The sequence below is a fragment of the Dipodomys merriami genome, unplaced genomic scaffold (assembly GCF_024711535.1).
Source record: "Dipodomys merriami isolate MVZ:Mamm:240054 unplaced genomic scaffold, mDipMer1.0.p SCAF_9, whole genome shotgun sequence".
NCBI lineage: Eukaryota > Metazoa > Chordata > Mammalia > Rodentia > Heteromyidae > Dipodomys > Dipodomys merriami.
The window spans coordinates 34,063,919-34,076,440 of record NW_027206512.1 but is presented as its reverse complement, the minus strand read 5'-3'; the positions used below and the strand labels follow the sequence as shown (position 1 = coordinate 34,076,440).

Here is a 12,522-nt window from a genome sequence, read left to right as displayed (position 1 = left end):
TGTACACGAGGTGGGAGTAGGCTCAAGTGGTAGAGTGCCTGCCCAGCAAGGTTGAAACCTTGAGTTCTAGAAGGGGAGAAAAGATTTTCCATAGAAATTATGGGAAGTCATTGGCCAGGGAGGTAGGTGTCTCCAGCTACCAGTTTTTGTCCTAAACGAAGTCCTTTTCCCTCTCAGAATTATAGTCAATAGCTTTTACTGCTTAAGGTTGGTGTGTGTGTGTGTGTGTGTTTGTGTGTGTGTGTGTTTGTGTGTGTGTACCACTTGAGCCACGCCTCCACTTCCCGTACTGTAAGAAAAGTGATTACTAGAGTTCGAATGGACAGTGAGAAACAAGATAGAAGCGATTTTTACAACTGTAAGCTTGTTCACCCCTATTTATGAGTTGACAACCTTCACCCTGGGTCATCCAAAAGCCAGGCCTGGCTATAACTGCTTATTCCCACCGGCCCCAGCTGGGTCAGCAACGTAGTTCCGAAAGCTCAGTCCCGGTCACACGCAGGTTCTAGTGTATATATAGTCGGTGGCAAAGGCCAGCTGTAGAAGGTATCATCTCTGCTGTGGATGTTTTCCCTGGCTACTTGACAGCTATCTGAGGTATTGACTTTGCTTTGTGCTAGCTGTAGAATGTATTGGAAGTTTTCCCTTGCTGCAAGCCTTCTATAGAATGTCCTGCCCTGGCTGTCTGAAATCTCCCGGGTCCGGCTGGGACTACAAAGATTTCCTGCCCCAGACTCCTGACACAACATTACTCTCCATCCCGCCAGGGACCGCCTGTCAGCCCCTAGCTGACATTAGAAGCTTCTTTCTTCTACACGACTATGTGTCCGAGTGGTTTTCTGGGTTTGCGCTTACAACAAGCAGGTTTTGCCAGGGAAAACCCTGGAGTGCGCCGCAGGGCGTCCTGGCCACGGTCCCGGGAGGAACAGGGGGCGGGGCCAGATGATTGCAGGAAGCCAGGGCCGCCGCTGAGTGGCTAGTCTGCACGTCAGTTACGGGCACTGCACCTTAGGTCGCTTTGTTGATGATTCCCTCGGGCCCCGCCTGGTTGGGGCAGACATTGTTTCCAGTTCCTCTCCGCCGCCTGCTTTGTCTTGACCGCCACCGTCTTCGTGTGCGGGGCAGCGGTGCCTCTTCCTCGCTCTCTGCAGTCCTGCGGCTGCGGAGCAGGGAGTGGGAACGTGCCTCCCCCGCCCTCGTTCTCTTCAGGGCCCAGCCATCCTTCTGTCCTTCCCCCACCCCAGCCCACCACCCGCGCCGCGCGTTCCTCTCTTGGCGTGATGGTACCGTCCCGACCCCCGCGCGCTTGTCTTGTCTCCTCCCCCACCCCCTCCGCCCCGCACGGTGCCTTCGCGTCCCCGCGCGCCAGTCCGTCCCCAGGGTGCCGGGAGGTCCCGATCCCCTCCCCCCTCTCTCCTGCGCGCTGGTCCCGTCCCCCCCCCCCGCCCCTCCCCGGGTGCGGTGCCGTCGCGTCTCACCTCGCCCGTCTGGGTCCTCTGGGCGCGATGCAGTCCCGACCCCCGCGCGCCCGTCCCGTCCCCTGGGTGCCGAGCTGTGGCGTCCCCGCGCGCGAGGAAGCGGTCCAAGGGGCGGCGGGGCAATCAGGATGGCGGGGGCGGTGCTGCGCCTGATGCTGTTGATGCTGGCTGGGGATTTGGCCGGTAATGCGCGTTAGTGGGCCTGGAGATGGGCACCCCGCCAAGGAGCCCCCTGAGGGACTCGCCACACATCGGCTGCGTGGGGTAGCCGAGCTCTGGGCGGCTCCGGCGACTGTACCGAACGCCCGTTACTGGCGGTTCCCCCATAGGGGTCAGCAGCCAGAACTGGGAGGGAGGGCAGAGAAAGAGCTAGCGACTTGCTTGGGGTTCCGTGCCAGCTCCTTCTGGGGGCATCGTGCTGCTTGCTCTGGCTTCCTTAATGCAAGGGATCCGGTGCCAGGCCGGAGGGCGTCGAGGAGGTGCTGGCACTGGGAGCTAGGAATCCTGTGAGAAAGGACTTCACAGCCACCTTGACACCCGCCTTAAAATGCACTTGAGTGTAACAGCTGGTGTTAAGTTTTTGTTTTTCGTTTTGTGTTGGTACTGGAGCTTGAACTTAGGACACTTGGCTCCTTCGTCCCCGCAGTAGGGGACCTCTGTCATTGGAGCCACACCTCTAATCCCTAGTGTTAAGCTTTGCGTTTACTATTGATCTGCAGAGGAAAAGACTTACTAGAAACCCATACGAATTACACACTTAATCTTTGTAACTTGGCTTCTGAATCCTTCAACCAAACCCCAAAGTAAACCAAATGTTCTTTCAAGCGCCTGTTTAGAAGTGCCAGGGGAAAAGAAATGGGGTGTCTTTATGATTCTGAAAAATTATGATACTGAAAAATTGGTCACGTGATCTCAGTGCCAATCCACAAGTCATGAAAAACAAATTAAGGTTCACTAGTTGTGCCAGGCAAAATGAGGGTATACTTGGTATACTTGCTTCAGGAAATAGTCATGGGGAGAACTAGTGTGTGTGTGTGTGTGTGTGTGTGTGTGTGTGTGTGTGTGTGTGTATTAAGGCTTGAAATCACAGCCTGGTACTCTTGCTCATCTTCCTTGCTTATGGATGGTCCATGACTATCTATGTCACAGTTCTGGTCCAGCATTTTTCTGGTTAATTGGAGACAGCCTCAAAGATTTTTCTGCTCAGACTGGCTTTGAACTGTGACCCTTCAGGTCTCAGCCTGATAGGACAGCTAGGTTTATAGGCATGAGCCACCTAATGAGAATTGGCTATTAAAGGAAAGCACATCCAGATGCTGGTGGCTTACATCTATAATTGTAATTACTTAGGAGGCTGAGACCTGGAAGATCAGACTTTTATGTACAGTACCAGCGCGTGCATGCACACACACACACACACACACTCACACATATACACACACAAAGAAAGCCCATAGTTGGGCACCAGAGGCTCACACCTGTAATCCTAGCTACTCAGGAGGCTGAGATTTGAGCAGGTCAACAGCAGAAGAAAAGTCCATGAGACTCTTATCTCCAATAAACTACCAAAAAGCCAGAAGTGGAGCTGTGGTTCAAATGATACAGAACTAGTCTTAAGCAAAAATAAACAAACAAAAAAACTTGGGGACAGCACCCAGGACCAGCATACACACAAAAATAATTCAAGCCCCAGGACCGGAACACATACAGACACACAGACACACACACAGACACACACACAGACACACACACACAGCCCAGCAGCCTGGGCTCCTGGGTGTACACGCTGAGGCATGACTTGGGGCTGGATGGTGGCCTTTGGTATAATCTGGATGTGCTGGCAGTAGTCTTTGTGGTTTAGTTTCTTGCTGTCCTGAATGTTCCTTCATTCTCATAGAAAGATAAGCAGAGGAATGTGGAGGCCTTGCCTGGAGCTCTAAAGATGTTCTTGGATTCCCTCCCAAGGAAATTGGATTGGAGAAAACAGTTCAGTGAGAAGGAAAAGAAAACTTGCATGAGTGAAAGTATGCTAGTGGATAAAGTGAGTTCATTCTGGGGCCGAAACTACAGTTGGGAGCATATTTAGGTATCTGTTCCTGTTATGTTTATTTTTTAGATGGCATAGAATGAAGTTCAAAGATGCTAGGCATCAGAGGGAAAGAAGATATAGACAGACTAGATGCCTCATTTTCTAAAACCTTAACAACAATTCACTTTAATACATGCTTTGAAATGTCTGTTTTCTTTATGCAGCTTTTATGCAGCCCGTATATCCTTCTCAACCTTCTCCAGTATATAGAACGGTAAGTCAGAAACCACTTGTATTGTTCTACTGACTTGTCACCTTAGTGTGTGTGTGTGTGTGTGTGTGTGTGTGTGTGTGTGTGTGTGTGTGTGTGTGTGTGTGTGTGTGTACTGGGGCTTGAACTCAGGTCCTAACTCTATCATTTGAACCATACCTCACATCTTTACTCCCAGCAGATTTTTTTTAGTGTTCTGATTTTCTTTGAAATCCACTAGTATTTATTGAGCACTTATTACATATTTCACCCTTCAGAAATTACAATTCAAACTAGAGACGGGAAGAGGGTCTCTCTCTCTCTCTCTCTTTCTCCCCACCCCGCCCTTTTTTTCCCCTCGGGTGTGTGCTGGTACTGGCTTCATCTCAGGGCCTGGGCACTGTCACTTAGTTTTTTTACTCAAGGCTAATGTTCTACCACTTGAGACACAGCTTCACTTTTGGCTTTTTGGTGATTAATTAGAGATAAGAGTCCCATAGACTTTGCTGCCCAGGTTGGCTTTGAATGATCATTCTCAGGTCTCAGCCTCCTGAGTAGCTAGGATTGCAACATGAGCCACTGGTGCCAATCTTCAGGTCACCCTTTAATCACATTATCCTTTTCTCTTTTCTAGCCAAATTGTGCTCAGTATAGGCTGCCAGGATGCCCCAGGGACCTTAACCCAGTCTGTGGAAGTGACATGGCCACTTATGCCAATGAATGTACTCTGTGCTTGAAAATCTGGTAACATGATTTTTTATCTATCTATCTAGGTATTTATCTGTGGCAGTAATGGGGCTTGAATTCAGGACCTCATGCTTTCACTTGGCTTTTTTTTTTGTTCAAAGCTGGTGCTCTAGCACTTGAGTCACACCTCCACTTATGGCTTTTCTAATTGGAAATTAGAGTCTTTTAGATTTGTCTGCCCAAGCTGACTTTTAACTGAGATCTTCAGATCTTAGCCACCCGAATAGCTAGGATTACAGGTATGAGTCACCAGCACCCAGCTGTGTAACATTATTTTAAAGCTACAGACTAAGTTTTGTTTCTTTGCACTTTTTTGTATTTTTGGTGGCCTTGGGATTTGGACATGAGACTTCTTGCTCACTAGCCAAGTGTTCTGTCACTTGAGCCACAGTTTTCTTCTTTTCTTTCTTGGAAAGAGTCACTTTCCAAAAAAGGGGACTCTTCTCGTATATTAGATTCACATGTCACACAAGTAGTTCTTTCTCAGTCTTCAGACTGACATTTAAGACGATGCGTTTTCCAGGTCCAAGATAGTGAAATGTGTGATTCACCAACTGTAGACCACGTAATCAAGGCAACTTGCTATCTATGAAAGCACAATTTTCTTCCATTGAGAACATATTTAAAGTTGAGGAATGGTTCAAGTGGTAGAGAAACTTCCTAGTAAGCACAAAGAGTTGAGTTCAAATCCTAGGGCTGCCAAAAGCCAAAAGTTGTTAAGAGCGTATTGAAAGCTGGTGGCACATTCATGTAATCCCAGTACAGCACTCTGAAGGCTGAGGGAGAAGGATCTTAGTTTGAAGCCAGCCTGAGCTACACACTGAGTTTGAGCTAGTCTGGGTAATGTAATAAGATACTATATCAGTATAAGAGAGAAAGAGAATTAGGGAGATAAGAAAAGAAAGAAGAGGAAGAGGAAAAGAGGGAGAAGAAAGAGAGAATAGAGGTTGGGGAAGTGTAGCACAGTGGTAGAACATTTGTCTTGGCAGCATGCTTGAGGCCTGGGGTTCAATCCACAGCAGTAGGTCACGTACACTCACACAAATTAAAACCACATTGGAGGGGCTGGGACAGTGGCTCAGGGTAGAATGCTTGCCTTGCATGCATGAGGCCTTGGGTTTGATTCCTCAGCATCACATTAGCAGAAAAAGGCAGAAGTAGTGCTGTGGCTCAAGTGGTAGAGTGCTAGCCTTGAGCTGAAGAGCTCAGGGACAGTGCCCAGGCCCAGAGCTCAGGCTCCATGACCAACCAACCAACCAACCAATGAACAAAAAACAATATTGGAGAGTTAAATTCTGTGGGTTGTTTCATTTTCTTTTAAGTTAAGAGGATGTGGAAACTGGGCATTATTACAGGCTCATGCCTGTAATCCTAACTACTTAGGAGGCTGAGGTCTGAAGGTCTTGGTTCAAAAACCATCCTGGGCCGAAAAGTTCATGAGATTCTTGCAAGGCAAGCACTCTACCACTGAGCCACCTTTCCAGTCCCGAGATTCTTTCTTTAATCACCCAAAACCCAGAAGTGGAGTTATAGTTCTATGATAACAGCAATGAGGAACCAGCACTTATTAAAGTGCACACAATAGGGTGCTCAGTACTGTGTGCTACTGTGCTGTTCATATAGCATACCTGAACAGGTATGCTGCTTGGCATTGCAAGGTCCATTCTCTCACTCAAATCTTCTCTTTGAGCTTCTTAGGAGACTAGGCCTGGTTCCTTAGGATTAGGAAAAACATGATACAGTGGGGCAGTGATATTCTTCAGATATTTAGATATTCTTAGATATTGGTGGTGTTCTTAGATATTTCTTTTTTTCCTTTCACTTTTCTTTTTTGCCAGTCTTGGGGCTTGAACTCAGGGCCTGGGCGCTGTCCCTGAGCCTCTTTGTACTCAAGGCTAGTGCTCTACCACTTGAGCCACAGCACCACTTCTGGCTTTTTCCAAATAGTTCATTGGAGATAAGAATCTCACAGACTTTCTTCCTGGGGCTGGCTTTGAATAGCAATCCTCAGACCTCAGCCTCCTGAGTAACTAGGATTATAAGCATGAGCCACCAGCACCTGGTTAGATATTTCTTAAATACAAGATTAAGTAACTGTAGCCTGGAAGTAATCTAATGCAGATAATGAGACGGTTTCTGTCTGGTAGGTAATATCATTTTTCTGCTTGTTCAATTCATAGGGAGGATGGTCATGATATTAAAATCATCCGCAATGAACCGTGCTGACTGAGGCAGTTTCAGAAGACAGGGTGGAGAGACCATCTTTTCCCATACCCCACAGATCTATTCCCTGCATTAACTTTTTTTTTTCTATATTTCTTCGTATAAGATTGTTAACCCACCTTTTCTGGGAGGAGGTATGAAAGACAGACAGGTGTAGTGATGGATAATTAAAACCAGTCCTGCTTTTTGGCTTCTGCCCTTTAGCTCATTGCTTTATTTACTTAGAATAAAACCCAAATTAAGCTAGGCACTGCCTAGAATCCTAGCTATTCAGGAGGCCGAGATTTGCAGATTGCAGGTAGAAGCCAGCTCAGGAAGGAAAGTCCATGAGACTCCCATCTCCAGTGAACTACTAAGAGCCAGAAGTGGAACTGAGGCTCAAGTGGTAGAACACCATCCTTGAACAAAAAAGGTAAGGGACAATGCCCAGGCACTGAGTTCAAGATCCCAATACTGACACACATACACACAAACCAAAATTAAATCCAGTTGTAGTTGTTTTCTGTTGAAAATGCCATTCCCATATAAGGGAGCAGAATTGACCTCCATGCCATTTTAGAATTTTCCACGGAGCCTCAAAATTAAATGGACATTGTATACTTCAACAGGAGGAAAGAAAATAAATTCATGTAATGCAATTTTTATGTGATCTAGCTGCCTTCAATAAGGAAGTTACTCAAAAACGAATTTAGAGAGGAACTCTTAAGAACTGAACTAGCCAGAGGTCTCAATGATAAGCCACTAGGTAAAGGAACTAGAGTAGTGCTATGATAAGAACTCTACACAGAAGCACAACTCCAGCACTAGTTTCTGCTTGCTTTTTCTCCATTACTGCGGTTTGAATGCAGGGCTTGGAACAGTTCCTTAGCATTTTTGCCCAAGGCTGGTGCTCTACTACTTGAGCCATAGTTCTACTTCCAATTTTTTGATGGTTAAAAGGAGATAAGACTCTCATGGACTTTCCTACCTGGGCTGGCTTCTAGCTATGATCCTCATATCTCAGCCTCCTGCTGCAAGTATTTTTTTTCACATCTAAAGCAAATGATTTTTATTTTAGAAGTAATTTTAACCAAAAGCATATAATTGTTTATAAAATAACTTTATAGCCTTTCATCATAAATACTTCTCTGCAGTCCCAAAAGTAAATTCATTTTCACATCTGAATGTCTTAAATGTATCTAAACCACTCATTGTCCTTCTGCATTCTGCTTCTCAGAAAGTACTTTTGAGGTAGATCTGTTGCCGATCATTTTCCTTTTCCTTTTGTCAGAAGCAGGTGATTTTGAGTCCAGGACCTTTTTCTTTTTCTTCAAACAGCTAAGAGGATTGGGGCCACTTATTTTCCTGAGCTTTTTTCTTCTTCTCTGTTCAGGATTTTTCACTAAACCTTGCTCCTCTTTGAGCTGCTTGATATTTTGTTTATCATGCATGGAGACAAGCTGACCTGACTGGACAGATTTTACAAAGGCAATTGTTTTGGGAGAAGGTTTGTCCAATACTATAGTATTCTGAATAATAAACATGAGAGGCACTCCAGGCTGCTTCTTTACCTTCACAGATAAATTCTGATCCTGGGTTGCTACAAAATAATGGTGAGGATTCCCTTCCTCCACCATGGAAAGCAGACATTCTGATCCAGTCACTGAGTTCTTGAAATGGGGACAATTTCGAACCTGGCATTTCTGTGCAATGAGTTTTGCCCCATATAAGTCCTTTCCCAATGCTTCTAACTCCTTCAACACACATCTGGTGGTACACAGCTGCGTCTTCCCCATAAGGTAGCGGGGCATCTGCTCCCACATCTGCTCCCACAGCTGGACACAGCCCCTCAGCACCGCCTGACAGAAAGTGCCATCCAGCTCATGGACTCCAAAATTGTTGCGAAAGAAGCCAAGATGCTTCTTGGCGTGTTTCTGCCTGGTGATCTTCACAGCCAACTCATCTGGACCGACGCTACCTGCTGCAAGTATTATAGGCCTGTAGCACATGCTTCTTTTCTTTTTTCTTTTTTTGTCAGTCTTGGAGCTTGCATTCTGGGTCTAGGCGCTGTCCCTGCGCTCTTCAGCTCAAGGCGAGCGCTCTACCTCTTGAGTCACAGCGCCACTTCCAGTTTTCTAGTGGTTTGTTGGAGATCAGAGTCTCACGGATTTTCTGCCCAGGCTGGCTTTGAACTGTGATCCTCAGATCTCAGCCTCCTCAGTAGCTAAGATTATAGGCATGAGCCAATGGCACCTGGCCACCTGCTTTTTTTTCTTTTCAAAAAATTTTCCTTTGCTTGGTGCAGGTGGCTCATCCCTGTAATCCTAGCTCCTCAGGAGGCTGAGATCTGAGGATTGCAGTTCAAAGCCAGCCCAGGCAGGAAAGTCCATGGGACTCTTATCTCCAATTAACCACCAGAAAACCGGAAGTGGCAGTGTGGCTCAAGTGGTAGAGCACTCACCTTGAGCTGAAGCGTTGAGGGACAGCACCCAGGCCCATAGTTCAAGTACCACGACTGACAAAAATAAATAAATTTTTAAAAATCATTTTTAAAATCTATATAAGAAAGGTAATGTACGTAGGGGTTACCATTATATAATGCTCCAGGATTTTTCTAAGAACTCCTCTGAGAGAAGACATAACAGGTTCACAAAGGCAAAAACAGAGTTGTCTAAGGTTATAGCATACTTCTAAAACTGATGTTCATGCCTGTAACCCTAGCTACTTGTGAGAATGAGAGCCAAGCATTATTGGTCAAAGCCAGCTGAGCAGAAAAGTCCGAGAAACTCTTACACTTCTAATTCACCTGCAAGAAGCTGCAAGTGGAGATGAGGTTCAAGCCATAGAGCACCATCCTTGTGTAAAAATGCTAAGAGTGCAAGTTATTAAGTTTAATCTTCAGTACCTGTACAAACAAAACAAAACCCCAAACCTGGAAGCCTTCATCTCCAAATTCTCTGTCCTCAGAGGCAATGGAGCAAGAAGTTACTATTTATGGTTTTTTTTTTTTTTTGGTCAGTCATGGGACTTGAACTCTGGGCCTGTGCGCTGTCTCTGAGCTCTTCAGCTCAAGGCAAGCACTCTACCACTTGAGCCACAGCACCACTTCTGGTTTTCTAGTGGTTTATTGGAGATAAGAGTCTCATGGACTTTTCTGCCCAGGCTGGCTTTGAACCATGATCCTCAGATCTCAGCTTCCTGAGTAGCTAGGATTACAGGCGTGAACCACCGGCGCCTGGCAATTCTTAATTTTTTAAAAGAATGGCATAGTATCCTATACTAATGCTGATCATTTTGTATTCATTAAATAATGCTGCAGTGTCATCTCAGCACACCCATCCTTTTTATTTGTGTAAGCATTCTATAGAAGTACATCATGGGCAGAGTTAGAACACTGGAAGATTGCCAGCTTTCTTCCTGATAGTAATATACACATCCACTTGCTCTCCAGGAAATGAGCATCCATCTCTTTGCTGCACCACTACTAGTTGATAAGAGCAAAAGCACCCAACCATCAATTCTGCAAGGTTAGAATCCATTTTTGTTGTGGGGCCACACTTGTGGCAGTCAACATTTGTGGAGGGTTGAGCTGAAATCAATTCTGTTCTACTGGCTTCTGTACTCTGTGGCCAGGTTTAGGAAGGTAAGGACATTTTGCACAGGAGTCTGAACTTCAGGCAACAAAACAGGCAGCATGCTTAGATATAAATCACCAATCATCAGATATACTGCAACTTAGATTTGTACTCATCATTTTTTAATGTTTTGGTGCAGGTACTCAGGGCCTGGGCAATGTCTGCTAGCTTTATCACTAAAGGCTGTCGCACTACCAGTTAAGCCACAACTCTACCTCTGGCTTTTTGGTAGTTAACTGGAGACACAAATCTCATATCCCAGGCTGTCTTTGAACCTCAATCCTCAGATCATGGTCTCTTGAGTAGCTAGATTACAGGTGGGAGCCATAGTGCCTGGCTTATAACCTATCATCTTTCCTTTTAGAAGTATTGTCATGAAAGAACCATGGGGTGATTTACCTTTAGAGGTCTGTAGTCCAATAGTTCTAGAAGAAAGTTCTCTGTACAGAGATCTCATCCATCTGCTGATCATGGTGTCTTCAGGGCTTTGGACAGGGTCTGGTGCAGTACACATTTGTCAAATGAAGACATGGGAAAAATAGCCCATGGAGACTCATAAAATAACGACAAGAAAACCACTAACCCTATGCCTTCTCAGAGAGCATGCAAGATACCTCAACATGCCACAAGATACCACATATCACCAGGGGAAACAATGGCTTGGCCATTAAATTTTATTTTCTCTCTTTGTTACTCTGCCTGGATGCTCTTGGACAGTACCAGGGGAAAACTTAAAAACTGAGTTGGGGGACTAGAGGCATGGCTCAGGTAGTAGAGCACCAGCCAATGCACAAATGCAAGTGTCAGCAAGTTTCAGTCCTGGTCTTGAACAAAAACAAAAACTAACTTGGAGAAGAATGGGGGAAAAAAATGGAAGGGTTCAAATTAAGATGCAATATACTCATAATCTCACATCTACTTAATACTATAACTACTTAATAACTGATTTCTTTTTGTTTACGTCTTTGCTAAAGGAGACACGTTTTGTTGTTGTTTGAGATAAGGCTTTCCCTAGTTTATGCTATTGTTGAACTTGTGATCTTCCTGCCTCAGCCTCCTGAGTGCTGGGATTACAGGTGTGTATGCCACAACTAGCTGATGCACAGTTTTCCTGATCATTTGTGTATTAAACATTTGTGATATGGACTATAGGATGAGCCATGGGAATACAATGGTGATTGAAACATAGCCCATATCCAAGCAGAACTTCCAGGACCATTCCTTTGTATTCTCTGAAGAACAGAGCAATTCTCATTTTTGAAGACCAAGAATCTGACACTTGCTATCAACCATCAATTCTACAAGGTTAGAATCCATTTTTGTTGTGGGGCCACACTTGTGGCAGTCAGCATTTGTGGAGGGTTGAGCTGAAATCAATTCTGTTCTACTGACTTCTGTACTCTGGCCAGGTTTAGGAAGGTAAGGACATTTTGTACAGGAGTCTGAACTTCAGGCAACAAAACAGGCAGCATGCTTAGATATAAATCACCAGTCACCAGGTACATACACCAGCAGATGCTGAGGGTGAAGTCTCCTAGATCATGAGCTTCAAAGGAAAGGAGCCTATATTTTGCTGTATGGGAGCATCCATCATTATAAAGAAATCACTTTTTTCTTGACAAGGTCTCACTATATACTTTCAGCTGGCCTCAAATTCATGAACCTCTTGGCTCACCCTCCTAAAAACTGGAATTACAGGTATGCACCACCACATGTGGCTAAAATACTACCCTCTATTATATGTATATTTATGTGTGTGTGTGAGTGTATATATATATATATATACATATATATGTCTATCTATCTATCTATCTATCTATCTATCTATCTATCTATCTATCTATCTATCTGTCTGTCTGTCTGTCTGTCTGTCTGTCTGTCTGTCTGTCTGTCTGTCTGTCTATCTATCCTCTTTGGAGAATATAGAGGAATGGTCCTGGAAGTTGTGGGCTGTTTCAATCACCATTGTATTCCCATGGCTCATCCTACAATCCACATCACAAATGTTTAATATACAAATGAACAATCAGGAAAACTGTGCATCCCCAGCCAGGTATGGCATGTATACCTATAATCCTAGCACTCAAGAGGCTGAGGCAGGAAAATCACAAGTTCAACTATGTATATAGTTATAGTTAATATAGTTGTTGGCCAGTTCTGAGGCTTGAGCTCAGGGTCTAA

At 45.0% G+C, this 12,522-nt stretch overlaps 1 protein-coding gene and 1 pseudogene across 4 annotated transcripts; one reads left to right on the top strand and one right to left on the bottom strand.

Annotated features, from left to right (window-relative positions):
* The first annotated feature begins 1,460 nt into the window (after nucleotides 1-1,460).
* On the top strand, nucleotides 1,461-6,918 carry Spink2 (serine peptidase inhibitor Kazal type 2). 3 transcript variants are annotated; one of them, XM_070012331.1, is made up of 5 exons: nucleotides 1,461-1,661; nucleotides 3,376-3,519; nucleotides 3,732-3,781; nucleotides 4,392-4,501; nucleotides 6,685-6,918. In XM_070012331.1, the coding sequence occupies exons 2-4, from the start codon at nucleotides 3,421-3,423 to the stop codon at nucleotides 4,492-4,494; spliced, it is 252 nt and encodes an 83-aa protein (XP_069868432.1). In that variant the 5' UTR covers nucleotides 1,461-1,661; nucleotides 3,376-3,420; the 3' UTR covers nucleotides 4,495-4,501; nucleotides 6,685-6,918. The 3 variants fall into 3 exon arrangements, with proteins under 3 accessions (XP_069868432.1, XP_069868431.1, XP_069868433.1); XM_070012332.1 differs by lacking the exon at nucleotides 1,461-1,661 and adding an exon at nucleotides 1,891-1,984; XM_070012330.1 differs by lacking the exon at nucleotides 3,376-3,519 and having other exon boundaries at nucleotides 1,465-1,661.
* Nucleotides 6,919-7,914: 996 nt separating this feature from the next.
* Nucleotides 7,915-8,715, bottom strand: LOC138820652 (rRNA-processing protein UTP23 homolog pseudogene; annotated as a pseudogene). The gene has a single exon (XR_011369940.1). The product of XR_011369940.1 is annotated as an rRNA-processing protein UTP23 homolog pseudogene (transcript).
* Nucleotides 8,716-12,522: the final 3,807 nt, after the last annotated feature.

Bases quoted from the DNA above. Each gene is read 5' to 3' on its own strand.
- Spink2 (XM_070012330.1), top strand. From the start codon at position 1,607: ATGGCGGGGGCGGTGCTGCGCCTGATGCTGTTGATGCTGGCTGGGGAT. The intron at 1,662-3,731 runs GTAATGCGCGTT...TTCTTTATGCAG, and splicing joins GCTGGCTGGGGATTTGGCCG to CTTTTATGCAGCCCGTATAT. The intron at 4,502-6,684 runs GTAACATGATTT...TTCAATTCATAG, and splicing joins ACTCTGTGCTTGAAAATCTG to GGAGGATGGTCATGATATTA.